The 27,600-nt window shown below is 34.5% G+C and overlaps 1 protein-coding gene across 1 annotated transcript in view; it reads right to left on the reverse strand.

The window, feature by feature from the left end:
- The window catches only part of Csmd3 (CUB and Sushi multiple domains 3), a 1,059,412-nt gene that overhangs the window by 905,491 nt on the left and 126,321 nt on the right, over positions 1-27,600 (reverse strand). The window contains exon 2 of the mRNA XM_051202442.1: positions 26,150-26,372. Within this exon, the coding sequence (XP_051058399.1) occupies positions 26,150-26,372 (223 nt within the window). The remainder of the gene's footprint in view (positions 1-26,149; positions 26,373-27,600) is intronic.

The raw sequence follows: 27,600 nt of genomic DNA on the forward strand, positions 1-27,600 counted from the left end.
CCTATGTGTTAGGGATGCCAGTTTATTGTTTTTATAAGATTCTGAGTGGACCATCAAGTTGGTCTCTAATTTTTTTGTGCCTTCTCTTATGTTCTTTTTTTATCTATTTGACTTACCAAACTCCAATGTGACACTATTTTTAATTTTGTCTTGTTATATTTTATCTCATTATATTTTAAGATAATCCAAGTAGGCTAGTCTATATGGATGATACTTTTAACATTACCTAATTATACTTAATTGTATGATACCATTTCTGGAAGATTTGATTTAAACTATCCCTAAAAGAATAATCAGGAAATTTAACATATACGTATATATTTTTCAAATGAGCTATTAACTTTTAATAATATTTAAAACTTTTTTGTGGGAAAAGCAAACAATATGAAAATCATCACATTAATTTGAAATGCTATTAGGACATAGTACAGCCTTTAATGATATTAAAGGAAAGTAAATATGAACATGGATGGAAGAAGAAAGAGAAAGGAGAATATAATGGAACAGGAAAGTGTGTGGGAGAATGATGAGGAAGACGAGACAAGGAAAAAAGGAGAGTCAAGAATTTTATTTTTAAGTAAAAAAGTTTGTATTAGTAAAACTCCATAGTGCTTTGGAACCTAAATAACAGAATGCATGTTGATCTCTGAGCCTAAGAATATTTACACATTATATTCACCAATGCTATGACTCAAATCAACTTCCATTTCTCCACATTCAGCATGCTCCTAAAGGTGTTTATCTATAGCATGTTCATGGTGATGTCTCATTGTAATCAGATGTCTGCATTTGACTATCTGAAAATGTAACTTCTTTTTGTGATCCTTAAAAATAATAGAAATATATAAGAAATCTTCTGCTGAAATAAAAACCCCCAATATTAATTCAAATTATGTGGAAAAACCATGAAAAAATGGTATAATAACAGGTTATATGACAATAAATCAAGCATGGCCTATTTATATTGCAGGCACGAAGCTATCATGACTACTTAAGACAATGTCAAAATATCAGGGATGGTATTATAGTAAAAGATAACTGTTGTGATATAATTTCAGATTAATGAACTGAAGAATCAATAAATACAGTCATGAAACTTGTAATATTTGGGTCTATGGTAGAAATCATTTATTGACTATGGGACTAAAACTTATAATGGAAGAAACAGTGAAGTCATGCTTACAGCAGGAGAATAAATGATTATGATATTTGGAATTAGAGATTTGTCATCTGAGAGTGATAGAAAAATGCTATGTAGCTTAAATATTCAGAGGGAAATACTCTAGTTTTTGTAAACACAACCCTATGGTGTTTTTGAAAATGGTGATGTTATATGATGACACATTTCTGAGAATGAATTACTGTCTATAAGTGTCTGCAAAGGCAAATTCACCATGTTAGAAAAATGAACTATCTACAAATAATAATAAAATAGATCATAGAGGAGTGATAAGTGGATTGGATAGATATGGTTGTAAATATAAACATGGATGAAAATGTAAGCAGCCACTCAGCATTTATTCCCTTCCTGTCCTCTTAAATATTTTGAAGAACCCACAAAGCTTAAAAAAAAAAAACTGTCCCATAATACCTCTCATTCTCAATTATATGCTGCCAAGGAACACTTCCATGAACTTTAAGCTGTGAAGAGAGATGCAAGTTTTTCTATGTCCTTGTGAGGCTCATTGACTATCGTGACATAGGAGCTGAGGATTGTTTGTTCACTTCTTAGCTGAGTCTGTGTCCAAAGCCATTATTGTGGTAAAAATTGAACATCAATGCTAGCATTTTCTTGCAAATATTCCAAATTCTGAATCTACTAAGAATCATGAATATCCCCAGAACCTAATGTCTCAATCATAAGCTTTGTATTTTTCATATTGAACACATTTGAGCTTGGGCTATTTAGGTTTTTCTGGATCCTGAGAGTTACACTAAGGATAAACTATGATCTACTGGATAAAATATCTTTTTTTTCTCTCTCTCTCAAAAAAAAAAAAAAAAAGAAAAACAGAATCAAAAAGATTTATACAGCTCACTCTGTATTGAGACACACTGCTTTTGTAAGTCATTCCCAGTTAGTATGAAATTTGTTCTTCGAGGTAGATACTGTGCATATATCCCAGGAAATGGATAATGAAATATCTTAAAGGCAGCCATTTCTGCTGGTATTTGCTCTTCTGTGAACATTTCAAAATACTTTTAATGTCTTATCTCCCCCCTGTCTGTCATTGCATTCAAAGAATTGTTAACCTTTAAGGGTACAATTGTCCTTAAATCCAAAGGCAATATCTATGAACTACTGAGAAAATGTATACTGTAATGAACTCATGTATCACAACAAATAAATGTCTGGTATTTAATTTTCTCCTAAACTGTCTTCCCCTTGCACACACTCCTGTTAATGAGCCTATCTTTTCTTAGCTTTCTGGCTTTTGACGAGCAGCAGACTGTGACAACTACTTCACATTCTAGCATTTATGATTAGAGAACAAATTAGTTTCTTATTAGCAATCTAATACTAATCAAGTAGCTTCAAACCTAAAACAAAAAAAAAGCTACAGGTAGGAGGTTATTACTAAGCATGATCTCATAGTCATGTTACAACAACTATATCAAATAAAATTTATGAAAATGATTACAAAGTCTGATACTTATACTTTTTCTTAATTATTCTGATGTCAAACCCACTCAGAGCTTATCTTAATACACTCATGCTCAGTAGTAAGAACATTAGTATCTTTCTGTTCTTTACTCTGGTTGTAGTATGATCAGCTCTTTCAATTTCTTGGTGCCTTGAATTTTCTATAATGATGGGCTATAACTGAGAATTGTGAGACAAGTAAATGCATTCTATCCTAAGCTGTCATTGCTGTGGTACCTTATCACTATAACAGAAAAAAAGATCCAGGAGAGTCATTATGTGTTGTAAACAGAATTAATACAATCTTGTGTGACTTTCTTGTGATTGAAAGGCCAATAGATGAGACCCAGTTCTAAGATTTCAAAGAAAGTCAAGGACTCAGGATTTGTGCTGTGGATGAGCCATTTTTGTGAGATTTTTGTCAAGATTTTGGCTTTACTCTGCTGTGTGATTCAAGCATGAGTGGAGTTGAAATGAAAAATAATCCAAATGTCAGGAGAGGAGAGTATTCCAGTTGGTGCTAAAGAAGCAGTGGTCACTACTAGAGGCCAGAATTAAATAGAACCCTCACGGGTTGCATGAGTGTAGTAGGGAAGGTATTTTAAAGACAAACCCTACCACTGGAGTCTCCATCTTGTAAAGATTAAATTTGTTGAAATGGAAACTAAGATAATGTGCCTTCCTACCCCTTGACAGCAACTACCACAAAAAGAAGGTAAATCAGCTTTGTTCCAAGCGACATAGACTACAGTCTTAGTCTGGCAGCAAAACTTGACAATGTTGTTCAGAGCATACTGGTCCTCGATTATCCATGATGCAATCTTGATGGCATCAAGAATGGGCAGCTGAGTCCAGTCAATATGTATTAACATTTTAGTCCCTGCAGAGAGGCCCTATAAAAATATGCTAAGAAATGAAGGGAAATCCTCAGCTAAAGTAATAGAGATGCCAGGACAGACCATGAGGCATCTACCAAGTAGGGCTATGGGCATAAAGTTGACCAATCATAATCCTAAGAGAGAAGCCATGCTATCAACAAAAGATAAAATAAGTTAAACATGATAGAAGAGAAAATAAGGAATAAACTTGATCCCACTGGCACGAAAGGACTTTGTCCATAGAACAATATCACATGGATTAAAAACAACAATATATGGTGTCCTATGAAGCTAAAGTCTTCTGTGCAGCAAAGTCATACCACCAATTGACCAGAGCAGCAATCTAAAGAATACAAAATAAGTTGTACCAATTATACTTCTGAGAGTTGGTATCTACAATACATGAATGAGGTGGGATTCCTTAACATCACAAGCAACCAATTTGAAAAATGAAGTATAGAACCAAACAGAAATCTCAATAAATGAACTCAACACCTGAGAAACACTTTTTAAAATGTTCAATCCTTACTTATCAGTGAAAGTAAATTAAGAATAAACTATTTTCATATTCCATCTTGCTCCAGTCAGAATGGCTAAGTCAAGAATACTAAAACAAATGACAACAGATGACATTGAGAACATGGAGAAAGAGAAACACATTTTCATTGCTGGAGTGAGTGCAATCTGGAAAAGTCACCATGAAAATCCTTGTGCAGTTCTCTCAAAGAGCTGAATAGAACATCTAATTTAGTGACTAGATACATACATCCTAAGGACTCTACATCTTACTACATAGATATGTCTCATCTGTGTTCATTGCTGTTCTAGTCACAATAGCCAGAAACTAGAAAAAGCTTGAACTAACATTTCAGTCAGGTGGCTCTTTGTGGATGAAAAATATTTTGTTTCATTTTTGTAAAATAAGTCTAATGAATAAATCAGAAGAAACTAAGTGTGTAAACAAATACAGTCTTACAAGCACATAACTGAAAGCCCTCTGGCTGATCATAGTGTCCGATCATTGTTTGTTTTCTTGAGTAAATATAATAGTTTCCACATGTGATTTTTCCTCCCTTGAAACTAAATATTTAACCCATGTGGTAATTAAAAATGTGACTATAATATTTGCAGTATTAAATCTATCTTGTTACTATAATGTATTGAATGCATCATGGTATAAAATATTAGTCTTGGTGTAATTTGAATTAACAGAGTCAGTCAAACTATATTTAAACAAAATTCACCATGCTTTTCCAATTGAAATACTTATGTAATGCAAAAAAAAATAAGGAGAAACTAAAACTATTTTGTCAGGTCAGAGCTATTTCAACTAATGAAATAATGCTGAATGCCTCCACTTATATTTCTCTCATGGCGTCAAGTGGGCAACACAGTCTCTTAATCACCATGACCTATTAGACTATACACAACTTTACTTTTATTAACCCATTTTGAAAATGGAGGCAAAAAACTTAAGAAGAGAAATTTATTGTTAAATGCCAAGCCATTAGTAAGTTACAAAGTTAGAAATTAAAACCATGTTTATTGGCTTTTCTCTAACGACTCTCAATTACTTTTGCTGAATTTTAATGAATACGACAGTTTACCCAACTTACTCTGACACTGGAAGCTGGTGGGAATGCACTCAACCTAATCTGTAGATCTGGCCATTAGATGACCAACTTGTTCTAAGTAGATTAGATGAGGTAAGAAATCAAATGTAGTGACTGTTGTAAGAAATAGGGAAAGAGGAAAATCAGAAAAGCCGGATACTTATTCTTTTAGGAAGTCTTGCTGGGAAAACTGACTATGTAGTTGACACTGACTTTAATGTAGGGCAATCCTAACTGCAGGCTTTTAGGAGAAGAGAATGTGAAGTTCTGAACACTAATTCTGCTAAGCTAAGGAGAGCTACAGAAGCCACATTTCTTTAACATGTCATCAGTGATTACAGACAACTTACCCTCATCAGTGATATGTACCACGTTTATTTTTTTTGTATATTTAAGTCATATAGCACTTTACAGAAAACCCTTCTTACATTCCTACTGTTTGTATTTCTTGGAGAGGTTAATAATAATTTACAGTCTTCTATTTGTAAAGGAGAAAAATTAGAATTTCAAAGAAGTTTATCTGTCTCTGATATAAGTGTTCTTCGCATAGCATACGATTAATACCACAATCTGGATTTTTAAAAAGTGAAGGGAAAAAATGGCATTTAGAATTGTATATTACACCGAGCAAAATTTCTTCCCAACAGAAATATAATACTGTTCAAAAGCAGTTTTAGCACACATATTGAAAAATAATTGCATAAAAAAAAGTTAAACTAATAAAATCTGATCAGCTTAGAAGCTTGATAAAAATTGTATACACTAGAATAGTAGAAAAACTTGATAAACCACCCTGCACTTTCAAATATTTTCAGTAATAATGTTGACAGTTAAACGTAAGCCCATATTCTAGATGAGAGTTCCATACAAAGTATAGAAATGGCCAGAACAGAGATTAATACCTCATGAAGGCAATACTATCAGAAAGTTAGTACAAATTTTCCCTTTGTCATTTGTCAATATGTTTCCTTGGTTAGTTTCTGTATGAGATGAGGGGAGGACATACATAAAATAGTTTGTTAACATTCAGCATTGAGGCTGCTAGCGTGATACATGAAATGTTTCTTTGCATTTTCATTTATAATACAATATAAGTATTGAATTAAATTATAGTTTTAGGACACTTAACTCTTTTGATTAAATAAACAATTTCTAGAAATAAAAAGTATTGGTGGACATTTCAGAATGACTTCATTTGATCATTCTCAGTTTTTTTATTCTCATTTTTCACCTAAAGAGTAATGAGTTTAAAAAAATACATCAACATATGAAATCATTTCCATAATCAGAAAATACTTACTAGTTGGGTGAGGAAAAACTTTTTGCAGCTCAGCTTCTTTAGTGACTAAGGGAGGAAGATCATAAATTTGAGGCCACCCTGAATCACACAACAAGAAATTATCTTCAAAACAAAACAAACTCTACAAGCACTGCCTTAAACTTTTATTCATCAAACATTTAAGTCACCATCTTATTCTGTCATATAGCAGTGACTTATCATCTCATGAATATAAAGAGTAGTCTACTATCACTGATTGCAGATGAAGACAAAGTCCAAGACAAATTGGTTAGATCTGCATGGAGGTGTGGCAAGCACACATGGGTTTATTTCTGGAAATTTTATTCATGACAGACAAAAAATAATAGAGTATTACTGTCTCTACATTTTGATGAAATGTCCTGTGTTCATTATTGACATTATTTTGTCATCAACGATTACTAAGAATGAATAAACAGCCAGGCTAGCTGTGGTGCCTCCAAAACTCGGTGTTGATGATTCACAATTTTAAGGAAGAGGTAAGAGGACATCTGTGAAATTGAAGACAGCCTGGTCTACAGAGCTAGTTCCAGGACAGCCATGTGTACACAGACATACCCTGTCTCAAAAACCAAAACAAAACAAAAATAAAAAACCACAAACAAATAACATGTGAGAGAGACTCTAAATGGGAGGTCTCCATCAACACCCCCTCCCCCACAGACATTTTAAGAGTCAGAGTGGGTAGATGATAGGAGAACAAGGCCTTCTGTATCTGCTAAGCAAAGGACCACAGGACATCACAAAGACAGAAGCAGCAAGGATAGGGCTTACTCGGGCCTGCATCAGGTCCTCTGCCTATGTATTATATCTGTTAGTTTAGTGATTTTACTGGCGTCCTAACTGTGAGAATGGATGGGTCTATGACTCTCATGCTCTATTATCTCTTCCTCCTGTTGGGTTGCCATGTCCAGCTTTGTTATGACAGTTTATACTTCATCGTATTTGTATGTTGCTTTGCCATGTTTGATTGTTACCTCATAAACTCTGTTGTTTTGTAATGAAAAACAGAAAGAGATTGGATCTGAAGAGGAGGAAAGATGCTGAGGAACTGGGAGGAGAAGAGGATGGGGATAATATTATCAAGTTATATTTATGAGACCAGGATCTATATTTCATAAAATTAAAAATATAAAAAAGGAATAAAATACTCAGTGAAATATCATCATTTCTTCATAGGCATCTAACATCAATGATTTCATTACAGAAACAAAAATTTTAGTAATGTAAGTGCTTGTGTCCGCATAACAAAAAAACTGAGACTATAAAGAAAGTATGTAAAAACCAAATGAAAAAGTAAAAATAACTTACTTTCAAGTTTTTTAAGATTTACTATATCTGCTTATAAAAAATAATATGCTCTTTTTTTTCTGAAAGAAAAAAGTTAAGAATGAATGAACTTCAATTCCTACCACCCACACGGGGGCTCCTAACTCTCTGTAACTTCAGTTCCAGGGGATCTGGTACCCTCACACATACATGCAGGCAAAACAGCAAAACACCCATGCCTAAACACTGAGTCGAACTAGAATCCAGAAGCAGAGGGACAAGACCAGGTTGCAGAAACACATAGAGACAGCAGACCTAAACAAGGAGGAACTAACAGGCCCGCAGACTGATGGCTGGGAAGCCAGCATGGGACTGACTCAGGTCCCCCTGAATATGGGTCTCAGCTAGAAGGACTGAGCAGTCTAAGGGACCTCAGACAGTGGAACCAGGATGTATTCCTGGTGCACAAAAGGACCTTACAAACACATCCCCCATAGGGGGATACTGCCTTAACCTAGAGACAGGATAGAAGTCCTAGTCCCCACTTCAAATGACCTGACAGATCTACATGACCCCACCTGGATGGCATTGCCCTACATATGGAATTGGGGTGGGGGGATGGGAGGGGAGGGAGGTCAGTGTGCATGAGAGGGGGCACAAAGGGTGAGAGGGAGGTAAAGAGGGAGGGAGGGAGAGAGGGAGAGGGAACTGGGATCGACATGTAGAATAATAAATTAAATTAAAAATTAATTAAATTAAAAAAATTATAAATCCCCCCAAAAAAGAATGGGTGAGAATAGGTTATTTTAATTGTGTCATACATCTAAAAATAATAATAATTAACAAATAAATGGGTAATTTTTCTCTAGAGTAGTCCATAAAGTCCATATATTTTTATTTGTTGTGTCTACCAAGTAAAATATGACAGATCTATAGCAGATTCTGATATTTTATTTTGACTATTTAGTACCACAAAGATGAATATTTTGAGAGGCATATGTAATAACACCAATGCATTCATTTCAAATGTTTAAGATGTATTAATTTGGAAAGACTGGCTTCTGTCTTTGTAAGAACATTCTATTTGGTATGGGTATGGATACAACCGGAATGATCCTATCCTGCAAGATGAATCAAATGTTAAAATAAATATATTATAAAGATTAATACCTATAAAAATGATTGTATAAAACATTTAAAAATTATATGAATGCATTATTATCATATCTTTCTATTGTAACCATAAATGATGTTATAACCTTTCACAAAATCAATATGAAGCTTTAAAGAAGTGATTTTAACTTAAAACTTAAACCAGGTAATTTTTCTGCCTATGAAAAACCATGTAACACGAAATAGAAGTACTTTCAGCCTTTCTGCAAACAATATTGTTGGCCATAGACATAACTAATATACAATAATTTAAATGTATATGTAGCACTGACAAATTTAGTTATATTTCTATGTAGGCTCAATTTCTTAAAGGCATATTTATCGCATTTCATGATTTGAGCAAAAGTGCCCCCTCCCAACCAACAGTCTCATTATTTGAATATTTGGTGAAACTGTTTGGGAAGGATTAAGAGGTGACCTTGCTGGATGTGGTGTGTCACTGGGGTAGAGCCAGCTCCTTTTGCTGTCACTGCCTGTTGCTTGTGGATGAAAAGTAACTGTCAGCTACTACTCCAATGCCATGGCTGCCATGCTCCCTGACACAATGGTCATGGGCTCGCTCTCTGAGCTGTAAGCTTTAAATCAAATTCTTTTGTTTATAAATTTCTTTGGTCATGGGTTTATCTTGTTTGTTTTGTTTTAGCCACAGCAATGTAAAAGTGACTCCGATATGCATCAAATGTGACTCATGCATACAATACTTGTCTTGAACATGATTATTTTAACAATACAATAATCACTTCAATCAATGTCTTAAAATTATACATGATTTCCAAAGGTCAGGAGGTCAAATACAGTGCTTTTTCTTGTTCCTTTGAAAGTTTTGATTTTGTTTATGTGTATGTGTCTACTCTGTGTATGGTAGTGCCTGCAGATTCTGTAAGTCGTAGAGCCCCTGAAGTTGAAGTTACAGGTAATTTTTTCCACTCCAATATGGGTACTGAGAAGCAGTAAATGTTTTCTTACTTCTTGCTATCTCCCTTTACCTTTTATTTTTATTTTCTTGGTGTTAGATTTTTATACTAAATAATATGAGTAAATAAAATTAGGATTAATAAAAGTTATCTGACGGTGTGGTTGCCTAGTTTGAAGTATGCCTTCACTGCCAAAGATGAACTTGGACTGGATAATGCTTGCACAGTGTGGCTGAGGTCCTTAGTTCAATTTTCCACAGTACAAACACAATTAACATAATAATACTGAGAAAATTGTTTTTTTCCCAAATAGTGTAATTAAATCATATAAGGATATCTAACTAAGGGGAAGACTTTAACTTACTTGAATTAAAAAAATCTCAGAAAAAAAGATCAAAATTTCTGAATTATAATTTTCTCACTGTTAAAAATTAGTAATATTTGAACTAGCACGTGAAACGATGCTATGAGGATCAGATATGTACATTATGGAATGTACATTTATAAACACTGGATTAAAGTAGCTATACAATATTACTTTCCTTTTTAAGAATACCATGCATTAACAAACATAACTGAATTCGCAGAGTTAATCTATAATGTTTCATCTAATATCTTACATAGGCTTTTAGATTACTAACTTGAAATTTTCTATTGTATAAAATATATATATATCTTCTGAGTATCACAATGATTCCTGTAAAATAACCAGCAGCCATTTTGAGTATACTGTATTATAGGTGAGAAAATGAATATTTATAAACAGTGACTTTCAAAAGAAAATTATAAACAAAAACATTACTTACTTTCAGAACATCAGTTCTGGTTTATGAAAAGCACATTCAGGGGGAAAAAAGGCCTCTCACATTTTGTGGTAAAGGATTAAATAAACCTAATTCATGGGATAAAGTGTTTGAACTTACTTATTGTCATTCTTTATTCAGTTTTCACCTCAATTTTAATGATTTAAGTATTCATTTACTTTTTCAGCTAGAGCCATCTCAATTATTCTTGGCCACATGCTAGTGTCTACAAGAAATGGTAGTGTATATTCTTGAATCCTTGCCTTTATTTGATTTGAAAGCGTCTTTATATTCACAAAAAGTTTCAGAAATCCTGTCTGTCCTTGAGAACCATTCAATCATTAATTTGAATCTTTCAAAGAGAAAACTGGTGTCTAAAAGGAAGTCATTAACTATGTAAGGTACATCACAATTTTAATTGACTTTTTCAAAATTATTTGCATGGCCAATGGCAATGCAGTTAGACTTCAATAGTTACACTGTTGAGAACTAACTACAATGTAACAACTTCTAAAAATGCGCTTTCCCAATGGTCTGTACAAATGTACATGCTACCAGTAACCAAATGACTTGTGTTTGTAGGTGTCATTAATAGTTTGGAAGAATTGGAAATGCTTGTTATTGCATTTCATGACCAAGAAGTGGTTATTCAGATTGCATATGCAGCTTATCAACAGGCACCAACATGCAAAGTATGCTGTTAAGTCAGAGGCTCAGATAGCTGTATTTCTTACAACTTTTAGTATCTGAAATAGATAATCAACACAAGGACAAGTACCAAGTTGGTAGAGAGAACTCTCCAGAGCCAGAACATTATATTGAGTTCCATCACTCTCAATCTAACATTTATGACAGCCTAGAGATGGGAACATGGAAAGAAATGTCATCAAGCAGAGTAAAATTGCCAAAATGTGTGGCCATAAAATACCTTATGGCCATTTGTTTCTATCATCCAGTATATCATTCAAATATTTTCTAATACTGTTCATTGGGAAGGTATTCCCAACCTCATTTTACCTACAGGAAATGAGAGAAGTAATTCATTGACATTGAAAAGAACAGAAAGTAAAATGAAGGAAGATTATTATTATTTTTTTTAATCATGGGGATGAGGGCTGTGTAGAAAACTCAACAGGCAAAGGAGAGAAGAAAGCTGACAAGATAAATCATAGAAGAAAGGAACTATAACACCTCTCAGTACCATTCACAGAGCATGACTGTTATTTTCTGAAGGGGAAAATGGTAAGTTCTTACAGTTATGTAAGTGGGAAGCAAAGCTACAATTATTGCTTTTCTTTTTAATCATTAGCCATTTATTTTTGTTCCTTACTTAGAGGCAGTTGGTTTTATCAGTAATCCACCTAGTTAATTATGGCAGATAATAAACTGTGCTAAAATATATTGCATTTATTTTATTAAATTTTTAATATGTTTTAATTATGTAAATATGTATACCTGTACATAATATATGAATAATAGGACAGGCACAAGTGAGGTCAGAAAAGAACATTAGATTCCCAAGACCAAGAGTTACCGGTAATTCTAAGCCTTTAGTCCCAAGTATTAATCACTCAAAAAAAAAAAAAGTATTAATCACTCAAAAAATAAAAGAAAAAAAACACTCCTACAAAAATGCTTGCTTTTGGTACAAGGGTAAATATCAATAAGAGAATAAACCTACAATGATGAAGTATATTGCATCAATTCAATAAACAGTATATGTATTTGTTGTGGATAGTTACAAGTAAAACAATGTGAGGAGAATAATTTAATGGATAAAATAGTTACAAATATTAGAGTTTTCTGTAGCAATACAGTCTAAGCAATCATTTTATAAAATACACATTCACATTAGCTGTGACTGGACATAAGCAACTTCCTGAGGACATACAGTATCAAGTTCTTGCTTTTGGATTCCCTAAAATATATGTTTTGTTAATTCTTCATTTTAATAGTCAAGTGGAATGAAATAAGTACAGATGCTTTCATACCTGACAAATTATAGGCCTAATTAAAAATTATAATATTCTAAACTTGAGACAAAAATAAAATATTGAGTATTTTCAGGATTAGATAAGTAAATATTGGTGTAGCTACTCAGAAATTACAGAGTACATTGGTATTAAATATATACAATATATATACAAATATATATAAATTTAATATATTCTCAGCGAGGAGAGGGTCAGGAAATTGAAAAGCTACTCATAAAAATATAATGATACTATTGCATCACATACATTTATCAAAATCTATAATGGAGTTTTTCTACACTTGTATCTCAATAATATCAAGTTCATCAACAATATAAAAATTAGCAAAGTATTTTAATCAACACTCAGAATAGTGTAAATATATTTCAATCAACACTAATAACAGAAGTGAATAAATTGCCTACTTCCATCTATTTCTATATGAAGGAAAGCCTACAAAATTGGCTAAGTACTTTAAATATTTGTAAATATGATGACCAATCATAACTTTTGCACAATGATGGTGGGGTATAGACATTTGAATATCAATTTGTTCACTTTTGATAAAATAAGAAAATATTTCTTTGATTAAGTATGTAGAAAAGAAAACAAGAAAAGCTAAAGAGTAGATGACGAGGAAGAATAGAATACAGGTAAAAGATACTTGGTCATAAAAGAGGATGAAAAGTTAATTGTGTCTTCTAGATTTGAATGTGCCATTGATTGTTTAGGTAATGGACAAGTGCTTAAGATATATTTGATAATTAAAGTGTAAAATTCAATGAGATGCTCCAGATATTCAGAATGGCTGTTCTAATAATGAAGATAGAAATTTATAAGGTATATATATTTTCAGTCTGTTTAACTAAATAAATAATAAATAATTATTATTTATAATAACATTTTAATTAATTTATTTATTTTTATTTTTATGTGTATTAAGAGTTTGGCAACCTAGATGCCCCTCAGTTGAAGAATGGATAAAGAAGACGTGCCATAACTATACAATGAAATACTACTCAACAGAAAAAAATAATGGAATCTTGAAATTTTCAGGCAAGTGGATAGCACTTGAAGAAAACATCCTGAATGAGGTAACCCAGTCACAAAAAGAAGAACATGGTATATACTCCCTCATATATGGATTTAGACCTAGATCAAAGGATCACCAGCCTATAATTCACACCACCAGAGGAACTAGGATACAAGGTGTATTCTAAGAGATTCATATAAAGTCCCTCACAGAAGGGGGAAGGGACAAGTCCCCCAGAACACAGGGGAAGTAGGGAGCAGTGAATGGAGAGATAAGTAGGAGAAAGAAGGGGGGAGGAGAGGAAAACATGTGTGACTAGGAAGATTGAGTCAGGGTAGGAATAGAAGTAAGAAGAGAAAGAGAGAGAGAAAAAAAAAGAGAGAGAACATAAAAGAGGGAGCCAATATTGGTTTGAAGAGAAAACTGAACCTAAAGATAAGTCTAGAGACCTGCAAGACTGCCACCAACTAACAATTTGAACAATCGTGGAAAGGTTACCATAAATGCCGTTTCTGGATATTGAGATCAACAACTAACTTATCCATGGAGCCCTCATCTAATACCTGTTGGAAACAGAAGCAAACACCCATATATAAACACTGAGTCGAACTAGAATCCAGATGCAGATGAGGAGTACAAGACCAAGTTGCAGAAACACATAGAGACAGCTTACCTGAACAAGGAGGAGCTAATGGGCCCCCAGACTGATAGCTGGGAAGCCAGCATGGGACTGACTCAGGCCCCCCCTGAATATGGGTCTCAGCCAGAATGACTGAGCAGTCTAAGGGACCTCAGACAGTGGAACCAGGATGTAACCCTGGTGCACAAAAGGACCTTGTGCACACATCCCCAATGGAGGAATACTGCCTTAACCTAGAGACAGGAGAGAAGTCTTAGTCCCTGCTTCAAATGACCTGACAGATGTTCATGACCCCACCTGGATGGCATTGCCCTACATGTGGAATTGGGATGGGGGATGGGAGGGGAGGGAGGTCAGGGTGCATGTGGGGGGGCAGAGAGGGTAAAAGGGAGGGAGGGAGGGAAGGAGAGGGAACTGGGATTGACATGTAAAATAATAAATTAAATAATAAAAAAAGAGTTTGGCTTGCATGTATGACTGTGAACCATGTATGCAATGCTCACAGAGGCCAGGAGAAGGTTCCTTTTTTACCATCAATGATTAAATTTAATTTTGCAGTTTAATTATATTCTATGCAACTGTACTTGTGTATAATTTCTTCCAAATGTCTCATATTCTTGAAAACCATATTGTTAGGTCATTCTTACATTAAATACTTTACTCTTCATTTAGAACATCGATTTGACACATAAGTACTTCTTGTTCCTGTGGACACTGATGAAGAAGTATGTGGATTAATTCTTAAAGACCATATAATCAAAAATATCACATATTTGAAACTGGACCTCTCAAATATATCATTCTTTTGTGGTATGAACTCCTGAAATGGTACAAATTGTTGTCTTACTTAAAGTTTCATTCCCTCTCTGTCTCCCTATCTCTCTTTCCTTGCTTTCAGTCTCCATCTTTTACTGCCTCTCCAATTATGTGATCCTGTTGATACAGTACCTTTTAATATAATTTTGTTTTACTGGTGCCTGTATACTTCAGAACAAAGATAGAGACATAGTATAAGACTACAAATTAGTGTGCCACAAGTTTTATAAGAAATTTAAATTAGGAATTTATCATTTTACAAGAAATTAAAGAAATCTCCCAAATTAATTCACATATATACATTTCAGGATATTATATATGTTGTCACAATTTCCTGAAAGATTTTGTACTTATGTGATCTACTTTATTTAAACATAACCTATTTGTATTTTCATGTACATATATTTAAATGTAATGGTTTTGAATTATGTGTAGTGATATTTTAACATAATCATATAACTAAGTATTTGCTAGATATATCACCTCACAAAATTCCCTGCATTGATAAATAGTGAGTTTATAATAGTCCTGACACAATCTATTCATTGTAAAATAGCACAAAACAGTGTGACTAGTTGTGGGACTTAGTAAAGATTGGCCTCCCCACTGATGAGAAAACAGGGAAAGTGGGCCTCTTCTTGACGCTGTATTACAGAAAAACACTTCATCCACTTGACTCACTCAGTGCTCAGGGACACATACCAAGCTAGATTAGAACATACTTGAGTGCCAGCAGGTCAAGCTCTTGGGAACAGCCAAATTATATTACCTTTCTTATCAAAATAATCTGATAGTTTGCCAGCTTTATCCTAAGCATCAGTTTTTAGGGAGGTGCCACAAGGTTTCCGGTGATTGCCTTTTCCACCTTTTATTTACCTGGTTTTCTCATCTACTCATACATTCTGCAGAGTTAGGCTCTCAGCTCTGTTTGTTGCTTTCACAAAGATATCTCTCATTTTTGTCATTTCTTCCCAAATGTCCCTGGCTGTATATTAATTCATCCTTCATGGCTGTGTTAAAAAATAATGCTCTCTTCTCAGAACTTCTGATTCTACACAACAGGATCAAGGAAGCAGTGAAGAATATGCAAGAAGCTTTATTCATCAACCCATAAGAGAAACACATATTTGAAAAATAAAGGACATCGTTCAGCATAGCTCTCATCACATTCTCCAGGTATGCCAGGGAGTCCAAAACTCTTAGGAGTATCAGCGCCAAAGGGAAGCTGTTTCCATAATGTGTTCAAATATGCTATACTAGTGAAAGGAAAAATCTTGCCTAGGCAACCATTCATCTTGCCGGGCAGAAGCATTCATTGCAGAGGAATAAAGAAGGATCTCTGGAGTCAGAGTTCAGAATAATGTAGGGAACTCTATATTACTCAGACTATAAAACATTGAAATGAATCCTGAAAGTTTTGTCTCCCTGATCTATTTAATGAAAACAGTGTAATTATTATGTTGAAAGAAATAGGATCACTTTGATTAAGGTACAATGCATCTGGATTTTCCACTACAGAAAAATACTCAAATGATCTTCTAGACCCAAATAGGAGTGAGGAGACCACAATATATGTCATATAAAATGTAAGGTAGAAGGCATTCTGATCAATGTTACTACAAAAGGACTACTGTCATCTTGGACTTATTGACTTGCAACCACTGTCTACTATCAAAAGAAGTTTCTGTTTTTATTTTTTGTAAATTTTGTTTAAATTAGAAACAATCTTATTTTACATATCTATCCCAGTTCCCTCTCCCTCCCAACCTCCCATTCCCCCAACAGATTCCCCTCATTCCATTCCCCATCCTCTCCCCATCAAAATCTGTTCAAATTATTTGCTGTAGATCCTTGGTTCTCTCCCATGTGTATCTAGGCTAAGGGAGTATCCCTCTCTGGGAAAAGGACTCCCTCCTGCATTCATGCACTAGGGATACATCCTGGTTCCACTACCAGAGACCCCATATACTGCCCAGCCCTCTTAGCTGACATCCACATTCAGTGAGCCTGGTTTGGTCCTATGTTGATTCTCCAGCAGCCAGACTTGGGTCTATGAGTTCCCACTTGCTCAGGTCAGCTGTTTCTATGGGTTTTCCAGAATGATCTTGACCCCTTTGTTCATCACATCTCCCTCTCTGAAATTGAAATTCAGGAGTTTGGCTCAGTGCTTAGCTGTGAATCTCTGCTTCTGCTTCCATCAGCTACTGGATGAAGGCTCTAGGGTGGCATTTAAGGTAGGCATCATTCTCATTATAGAGAAAGGGCATTTAAGATGGCCTCTCCACTATTTCTTAGATTCCTAGTTAAAGTCATCCTTGTGGATCTCTGTACAATTTTCTAGTGTCAGATTTCTCTTTAAACCTATAATGGCTCCCTCTATTGACATCTCTTTTCTTGCTTTTCTCTATTCATCTTCCCAGCCAATCTTCCTGATTCCTCATGTTCTCCTCCCCCTCCTCAAAAGAGGTTTCTTAATGCTACTGTATGAGTTGTCAGTTATTAATGGGTAAAAGTAAGAACAATAAAAACATATGAAACATGTGGTTTTCTATTGAGATATCCAGCTTCTAAAATTTTCAGTTAAAAAAAAAAAGAACTACAAATATGCGAAGGAACTAAAATCTGAGGAAAAAAATATCAATTCACAATTACTACCCAGCTATGAAATCTACGAATCACATCAATGACCAGCATGGCAAGATAATCCTAAGTTTGAAATAATAGCATGCATACCTTGCTCGCAATGAACAGCTCTCTAACTGGATTTAATGACCCACACAACATTGGGAAGATCAAGCCTGGCACTTGAAACCTGGCTGACTATTCAGTGACAGTGAGTTCATGGCTATTGGTGGAAAATCTGCAACCCTTAATTTACTAAACCAGCATAATTCCTAACAAAATATAAGCATTTGTCCTATACCCACTAATACATGTAATCTTTACCCCTCTCCAGGTAACTTCTCTTTGACACAGATAGAGACCACTAGAGAAAACCACAACCAATCAAAAGGCAGAGCTATGGAGCCAAGTCCCAATGGATATTTCTACAAAGTTTTGCATCTAAAGCTCATGAAAAATTTACAGAAAATTGGATTGAAATACTGTCAGTGTCAGAGTATGAGAGAGTTTCTTGTCAGACTCTGTCTTCTATACCCACAGAATCAGCAAGAGGACTGCCGAAGGTGAGTGGAACAAGCCCTCACCTACACAAATATCAAAATGGACTTAATACTAATAAGGAAGTCAAAAGAACGAACTACATGCAATTAAGAGAATTATCTTAGTGACACAAAAATGTCACTAATGGGATGAGCCCCAAAAGCAAGGTCTTGCCCTAGCGGTAAATTCTAGTTCCACTACCAGTGGCCCCATAGACTGCCCAAGCCTGCCAACTGACTCCCAGGTTCAGGGGCCTGGCTCTGTCTTTTTCAGGTTCCCCAGATGTCAGTCTGGAGTCCATAAGCTCCCACTCACACAGATCAGCTGCTTGTGTGGTTTTCTATTGAAAACTTTAGAAGTCCAGACTTCAAAAAAAGGAACTACAATGGAAAAAGAAATTGACTCACAATTGCTACTCTTCATGCTCCTTTAATTTTCTGCTCTCTTTCTCTCTTGCTGTTCTGTTTCTCTGTCCTCTGTCTCTGTTTCTTTGTCCCCAGTTATTGGAGGTACAGGCATAGACACAGACTTGCAACAGTAATTCTTTTTACAGTACAATAGGAGGCTTGAGTTTCTCGGGGTCAGCAAAGCTGGTAAGATTTACACACAGAGCAATAAACTAAAACTGCTAGGAGCAACTATTAGCATCAACTGCTTAGGGCTGTAGGTTTAATTTGCACAAGAAACAAAACCTGGTACCTCCCAGTGCTCTAGTCTCTTTGGCAGCACAGGCCTTCAGGAAAGTTTACTTTTTCCTGAGGATGAGCCAATGGGCTGATTATCTATGTCTTTATATCTCCTCATGGGAAAGAGGAGGGAGCAGTAAATCTCTGCTAAAATCTTGAGGTAACACAACAAGAAGTTTTAGCACCTTTTGGTGCAGGGTTAGTTTAGATTATCGCTTCTCTATCTACCAGTGAAGTAAAACCAAGGGCATGCTTATTTTTTCTATCCATCTATGCAGCTATGAATCAACAACTTTGGGTGTGTAGTAATTCTATGTCCTTGGATATTTGGGAATGTCTTAGGTGGGATGCTTTTGCCTGGGCCCTAAACAATGACCACATGCCTATCAATAAAGATAAATACAGGAAGACACAGCTTTGTAATTGCAATGGCGAAGGGAACAAGGACCTGATAGTGGGAGATGGGTCTCACACACAGGTAAAGAATATAATCAGTAAACTAGGACCTGCTAATGGAGAACAGGTTTTACACATAGAGAGTATAATCAGTAAAACTCCAAATGCATGGAAGATATTTGTTCCCAGTAAATGATCAGATAGTGCTAAACTGTAACAAACCCCAAGTTTGTTACAGAAAGGAATGAGCTACAGGAAGAATCTACAGCAAGAAAAAGCCAATTCATTAATAACATTATAACACCAATTCCTGCTTTTATACTTGTTTCATCCAACAGGAGAATCCTTAATTCTTCTGAGCTATGCCATGATAGATGGATGTATAATTACTGTGTGATCATGCAGCTTGTAGCAGGTTTCCCCAACAAAGTCTTGACCCCTTGACTCATCACTCTTCCCTCTCTACAATTGGACTCCAAGAGTTTGGCTCAGTGCTTAGCTGTGAATCTATGCTTCTGATTCCATCAGCTCTGAGTGAAGGCTCTAGGATGGCATTTAAGGTAGTCATCAATCTCATTATAGGGAAGGAGCATTGGAATACATAGGGGAGGGCCTAGGTCATGCCCCAAATGATGTGACACACTTTGGTAATCCCCTATGGGAGGCCTCACCCTCTGTGAGGAGTAGACGGGGAGATGGAGGAGTGCAATGAGTGGACAAGAGGACAGGAAAGAAGGGAACTGGGATTGGTATGTAAAATCATGTGTTTTTAATTTAAATAAAGAAATTAATAAAAAGTGTGGCTATGAGTCTGATAACACTTATGTTTGATAAAAAGAATGACGTGATTTCCAAGCCATCATTTCTGAAGTGTTGTGATATATTTCCAGCAAGCTATATTTAAGAAGAAAAAAAAAAACAACTTTGGAAGTCCTAAAAAGTAATGGAACATAAATATAAATTTTTAGAGGAAAGAACACCAGATGAACCATAAGGACATAAATTAACAAAGAATGTGATGCCATGTGAGAGAGAAAAGGCAAGAACACAGTGAGTCAAAGAAACCAGCAAAGACAAGTCAAGCCCTGCCAGTATGACTTCTAGCATGCAATCAAACAGCAAACTTTGTGAATAAGCACAGTCTGGAGGCCCTTAAGGTTGCTTCTTGGAATTTGTTTCCCCAGCCTTTCTCACTAAATTCAGCACTGACATTAGCAACAGTATTCATTTAAGCACAAAGATTAACAGATGAAGACAGCATCTTCAGTAAGCAAAAGGGAACATAATGCATGTTAAAACAGAGTGGTCTCTAAATGAAATACCAGGAATAAATGGATAAAGATAAGCCTTATGCTATATGTTGGATAAACTTCTGTTACCCTCATATTCCTCCAATTTATCAAATATTACTAATAAGTAAGCAGGGTGTAATTTATTAATAACTACATTAAATGATTAACGAATTACATAGATATAAAATAAACAGATAAAATTGGTTTGCAATGATGGTGCTGTGTCTCTCTATGTTTAGCAGGATTGATTACCTTGGACAAGTGAAGTGAGTTCCTTTATACCATTATTTAATGATAAAGGTAAATACTTCAAAAGGTATAGATAGAATAACATCATTAAATGCTGAATACAAGGGACTGAAGAAAATAGCATAGTGGTTAAAACCACTGGTTGCTCTGCAGACTACCCAGGTTCAAATCCAAGCATCCATGCAGTGGCTCAAAGATTCTTATAATGCCTGTTCCAGAGGATATGATACCCTCTTTTAACCCCTACAAAGAGTAGGCATTCATGTGAAGGGACATACATGTAGTAAAGTTATTCATGCAACAAATATAAAGTTATAAAAATTTAAAAACCTGAATACAAAATCTCTTGAGTTATACTTATTGATTATTCATTACATAATCTTTGAAAATGAAGTATTGTTACTATGTACACTTAAATCGGACGGAGAATAATAGATTAGTTGTTTAAATATCATACTTTTTAACCTCTAAATCCACAGATTTTTCTTTTAGTTGAGAACTTCCTGCATGCATATTGTGTGTTTTAATCCCCCCCACTTCAATTTCTCTCACAAAACATGCTCTTTTCAAAAATAACATTTTTGAGATTGCAATTACATAAATTCTCCCTTACCCTTCTTCCTTACAAAGCCTGTCCAAGAACTAGTTCTATAGACCAGGCTGACCTCAAAATTACAGAGATCCACCTGCCTCTGCCTCCCAAGAGCTGGATTTAAAGACATGTGCCACCCATGTCTGGCAGCCTTTTTTTTTCTCCTATAATTGTTACATGGAATGTATACACACACACACACACACACACACACACACACACACACACATACACACACACACACACACACACATGTTTAGTCATGTTTTGTAAATGAAAAATTATGGAATTTGAACAGTACAGAGACAAGTTTCACTGATAATCCAAGAGATGTTAGAGAGAATCTTATTTGATGAAGATGCAATAAAAAAACTGGATACTTTGAGCAAAGAAAACATTTACTCTAATAAACTCCTAAAACAAACAACCAGAAAATCAGGGGCACTATGAACACATCAAACAAGGATAACAAGAATACAGGGAAGCAAAGTAACCCTGCTCATAGGTCCTGAAAGTGTTCTCAGCATAATCATAGAAGAAAATTATCCTAACCTAAATAAAGATGCTTATATAGGAACAAGAAACATACACCAAATAAAGTGGAGCGAAAAAGCAATTTCCTTCACTATATAATAATCAAAGCACTAAACATACAAAACAAAGAAATAATCTTAAAAGCTGTAATGGAAAAAAGACCAAGTAACATATAATGGCCAAGCTATTAGACATACATCTGACTTCTCAATGAAGACTCTAAAATCCAGAAGGACCTGGGTAGACGTGCTGCTGACTCTAAGGGATCACAGACTCCATCCAGCCCATGCTACTTAATTCCAATCACCATAAGTGGAGAAAATAAAATATTCTATTTTAAAGTCAAATTTGAATAATAATCTATCTTCAAATATAACTGCTACAAAAGATGTTAGCAGGAAAGTTCCAACCTAAGGAGTTAACTACAACCATGAAAATACAGGAAATTAATAATCTCATATTTGCAAATTGAAAAAAGGGAAACACCCTTATACAAACACACAAGCACACTACCATCACCATCAAAAACTAAATAATAGGAATTAATGATAATTGGTCAATGGTATCTGTCAATATCAATGGGATCATTCAGCAATAAGAATACATAGACTAGTTGGATGGATGTGTAAACAGGATTCATCCTGCCGCATACAATAAACACATTACAACACCTAAGATGAATATTACCTCAGAATAAAGGTTTAGAAAACTATATTTCAAGCAAATGGACCTATGAAGTAAGCTGGTACAGCTATTTTACAAATAACAAAACAAATTTCAGAAAAACTCTTCAAAAGTTAGTAAAAGACTTTCATATCAAAGTGAAAATCCACTATGAAGACATTTCAATCCTTAAGATTTATGCCCCTAAAATGATCCCAAATTTTGAAAAAGGAACACTTCTTCTGCTTAAGGGTTACATAACTGACCCTCACACACTGACATTGGAAGACTTTAATACCCCTCCTAAACTTAACAGATGTCTTTTACCTGCTCAAACATAAATCAAAAAAAAAAAATCATTGATGTCTGGCTTGTTTACAAATCCATACTTGTGAATGCAGATATGTATGTTAACTTTGCAAGTCTATGTGTGTTCAGAGCAAGGGTATTAGACACCAATGAAATGGGTGGCCCAGATGTTCCAGCCTTTCAAAGAACTTCTGTTACAGTTTCTTCAGACTGCTAGCTGTTATGGGCCAGCCTTGCCGACTATCCTAGCCAGGATTTCAGATATGCCTTGTATTTTTCCCATTACAAAGAGATTGGACAACAAATGTTATAGCTAGTTTTAGTAGAATTTAACCATTATCTCAATGTTCTCAGAGTGTAAAGACATGTTGCATTTGTTTAACTATGTAAAGATGTGTTTAATTTGTTTATGCTGTGGAATGCAAAGATGTATTGCATCTATCTAATTATGTAAAGATGTGTTGCTATTTTACCTTGCCTGCCTAAGGCACCTGACTGGTATAATAAAAAGCTGAATGCACAGTATTAAGGGAGGAGATATAAGTGGAAATTCAGGGCATGGAGAATGAGTAGAGGAGGAATTAGGCTAGAGAAAGAAAAGAAGATGACAGACAGACATGAAGGAAGGGCATACCAGAAAGTAGGACATACAAAATGAAAGAAAGGTAAAGCGTTATGAAGCAAAAACATAGAATAATAGAAACACATTAATTTGAATTAAAAGAGATAACGAGACAAGCTTAAGCTAAGAAAAAGCATTCATAATTAATAATAAATCTCCTTGTCTTTATTTGGGAAGCTGGTTGGTGGTCCAAAGAAAATTCCAACTATATACTCTCATGTCATGTCATGATGTCATTCAGACAAAAAACAAACAGAAAAATACTTGAACTAACATAAATTATAAAGCAAAATGGACATAACAGACATTTACAGAACATTTTACCCAGACAAAAAAGAATATATAGTATACTACTATATTAACTTCACAGAACTTTCTGCAAAATTGTCCATGTATTGGGACACACACAGCAACTCCCAACAGATACAAGAAAAATGAAATAACTCCCTACATCATATCAGACCACCATGTAGTAAAGTAGGATATAAACAGCACAAACAACATACAAACTCATGAAACCGAACAACTCTCTGTTGAATGAAAAATGGGTCAAGACAGAAATAAGAAAGAAATTAAAGGTTTTCTTTAATTCAATGATAATTAATTAGCCATATACCCAAAATTATGGGACACAATTAAAGTGGTTCTAAAAAACATATTCATAGTAGTACATGTCCACATCAATAAAAAAATAGACAGATCTTATACTCCAACTTAATAGTACACATAAATGCTGTAGAACAAAAGGAGCAAACACATTCAAAAGATGGAGAAGAAATGTACACTGAAGTAGAAGAGAAGCAATGATCAAAATGAAAGATGAAATCAGTAAAATTGAAACAAAAAGAACAATACAAAAAAAACATGAAAAGAGGTGGTTCATTGTGAAAATAAATAAGCAAGACAAATCCTTACTTATCCATACTAACTAAAAGGAAGAAAAAGAGTATCCAAACTTGCAAATTTAGAAACAAAGAGGGGGACATAACAACAGACACAGAGGAAATTTAGAGAATCAATCATAAGTTCATTTAAAATGTGTAGGAGAAAGAGAAGGTAAAGAGTCCAACTGATTTTATGAGGCTATAGCTACCATGATATAAAAAACACAGGGAAACAATATTTAATAAAGACAGAGAGTTACAGATAAATTTCCATTATGAATATATATATATATATGCAGAAATACTTAATAAAATACTAGAAAGCCAAATCTAAGAATGCATAAAAGATTATCCACCATGCTCAAGTAGGATTCATCCCAGAGGGATGGTTCAATATATGAAAATGAGTGAATGTAATCCACTATATAAGCATACTGAGAGAAAAAAATTATGATCCTCTTATTAGATAAAGAAAAGGTCATTGACACAAACTATCACCCCCATTTTACAGAAGTTCTGAATAAATTAAGAATACATGGGACATACCTAAGTATAACTAGGGCAATTTACAGCATACCTATAGCCAACACCAAATTAAATGGAGAGAAACTCAAAGCAATTCCACTAAAATAAGTCAAAATTGTTTACTCTCTCCATATCTGATTAATACAGTACTTGAACTTAGAGCTAGAGCAATGAGACAACTGAAGGAGATCAATGGAATACAAAATGGAATGGAAGTCTAGGAATAAGTCTAGGAATATCTGATATATGTATTTTCTGACATTGCTTTTTTTTCAAGTTACAAATCATTTAAAATGATTCATTTTTCTAAAACAGGAAAATGTGTTTAAGTAAAAATATCTATTTTAAATAAAATTCTAAAACATTCCTTTAACAACAAAAGAACAAATTTACATTTTTAATATAAAATTTCAAGGCAGGAAAGATGGTTCAGCTATTAAGAATAAAAGTTATTCTTACAGAAGACCTGGCTTCAACTCCCAGCACCCACATGATGATTCAATCCAGTGTATGTGACACCCTTATTTGGCCTCTGTGCCAAATAGACATGCATACACAAGTTGGGCCTGCATGCACAGATGTGCTTTGTAGGTAAAACCCATTGAATTTATATATGTGTGTGTGTGTGTGTGTGTGTGTGTGTGTGTGTGTGTGTGTAATTCTATTTGTAGAGTCAGAAATGTGAGATATGTTTGTGCTAAATAGTTGTTTTCTTCAATTATTTAAATATTGTCTTAAAATTAATGTATTGTTTTATTATATAAATACTGATTTGATGTGTCTTCTTTTTATACCCTATGTATTGCATTGGACAGATACGTCTGAATGCCACCTTTTTATAGCTTCACTTTAATTTGTCCCAAGTTAAGAACAAAATAAATGAAGTCTTGAGATAATTAACAGAAACCCCAAACACCATAACTATTTTAAAGGGTCACATTCAAGCTGGATATATCTGTGGAGAAGTAATAATTACTAGTATTAGAAAGTCAGACCTATGGAGAAAAATTGATCATTAAATTGTGTTTTTTAAAGTGAATAGTGCTTACATGTCCAATATGAATTTATTATAACAAGCCATATCATAAGTATTTTCTGTGAAACAGAGAAGTCTTCCCATGATATAGTTTACCTGTAATATTCCACTAAAAGTATACTAACCTTGTCCTAAAGTTCGTAGGGTGAGGATGTCCATCATACAAAGATAAGTAGTCGTATTCCTCTTCTAGTGCAAAGGACTGAAAAACAATTTGTATTCTATTTCGTTCTTCTGCTATTATAACCCATGTACAATTTGCACCATTTGGATATCCATAAGGAAAACCAGGGCTTTCGATGGTGCCATTAAGTCCTTTTAAAGTTCCACCACATGTATAAATAAACCCTGCAAGAAAAGATAAATCAATTGTTACTTTTACAGAAAACAAAAAAAGCCAGTAGACAGTTTTTGAAAATTTTTGTTTTTCCTTAAGAACAATATTAACAAGTTATAAATGACATTTTAAGAAAGTATTCTATGCATAAGTGTGTGTGTGTGTGTGTGTGTGTGTGTGTGTGTGTGCATGTGTGTAACCATTGGTATATAATAGGAATAACAAATATTAGAATTATATTATATCAAATTTAATTCAATAAGCATAAAGTAGTTGATAAAATAAACCATTATGTTTGCTTTCTTTTTCACTGTGATCTATCAAATAAAATTTAAAAACATGTCAATTTCCTTCACATTCTTTTTAATCTAATTCTGAGAAGTAAACAGTATTGAAAATTAATTATACATTAACATGGGTGTGAAAAACTGAAATCCATCTTTTTTTTTTTTTTGGCATAGCACAATTTGAAGTATACTCAGTTGTACCTATATTGTTTTGAGATAATCTTCTTGCCCAATCTGAGAAAAAGGATTTGTGATGTCTGCAACTTTTTTTCAAAGAAAAATTTTAACTTTATTTTTTAAATTAATTTTTTATTTAATTTATTGTTTTACATGTCAATCCCAGTTCCCTCTCCCTCCCTCGCTCCCTTCCTCCCTTTTACCTCTCTGCCCTCTCACATGCACCCTGACCACCCTCCCCTCCCATCCGCCCACCCCAATTCCACATGTAGGACAATGCCATCCAGGTGGGGTCATGTAGATCTGTCAGGTCATTTGAAACAGGGACTAGGACTTCTCTCCTGTCTCTAGGTTAAGGCAGTTCCCTCCATGGAGGATGTGTCTGTCTGCAATTTTTATAATTTTCATAAAAGTGATTTGTTCATTTTAGGCTAATCTTAAGTTAACTAGATCAAAGTAGATGTTAAACTTGGGAGGATGTATATATTACATTAATTAAACCCAGACATTTAGTTTCAATGATCTTAATTTTTGTACTAATGCTATATGAGGTCTAAGTCCAGGAGGGCATGTCTCTCAGAGATAATTTGACAGCTTACTATATTTTTAACAAATTAAAAAAAGCACATTTGGAGATGGGCAGACACATGCTAAGTTCAAATGTTCACATCCATTCGGTTCCACAAATCACAGCAACAGCTTGCACTTGCTTACAGAATCAGATCACCTTGTAATAGCCTTTTGCTCTAGATTAGCTGACTGTAATGTGTCTAGC

Source organism: Phodopus roborovskii, unplaced genomic scaffold (assembly GCF_943737965.1).
Source record: "Phodopus roborovskii unplaced genomic scaffold, PHOROB, whole genome shotgun sequence".
Taxonomy (NCBI): domain Eukaryota; kingdom Metazoa; phylum Chordata; class Mammalia; order Rodentia; family Cricetidae; genus Phodopus; species Phodopus roborovskii.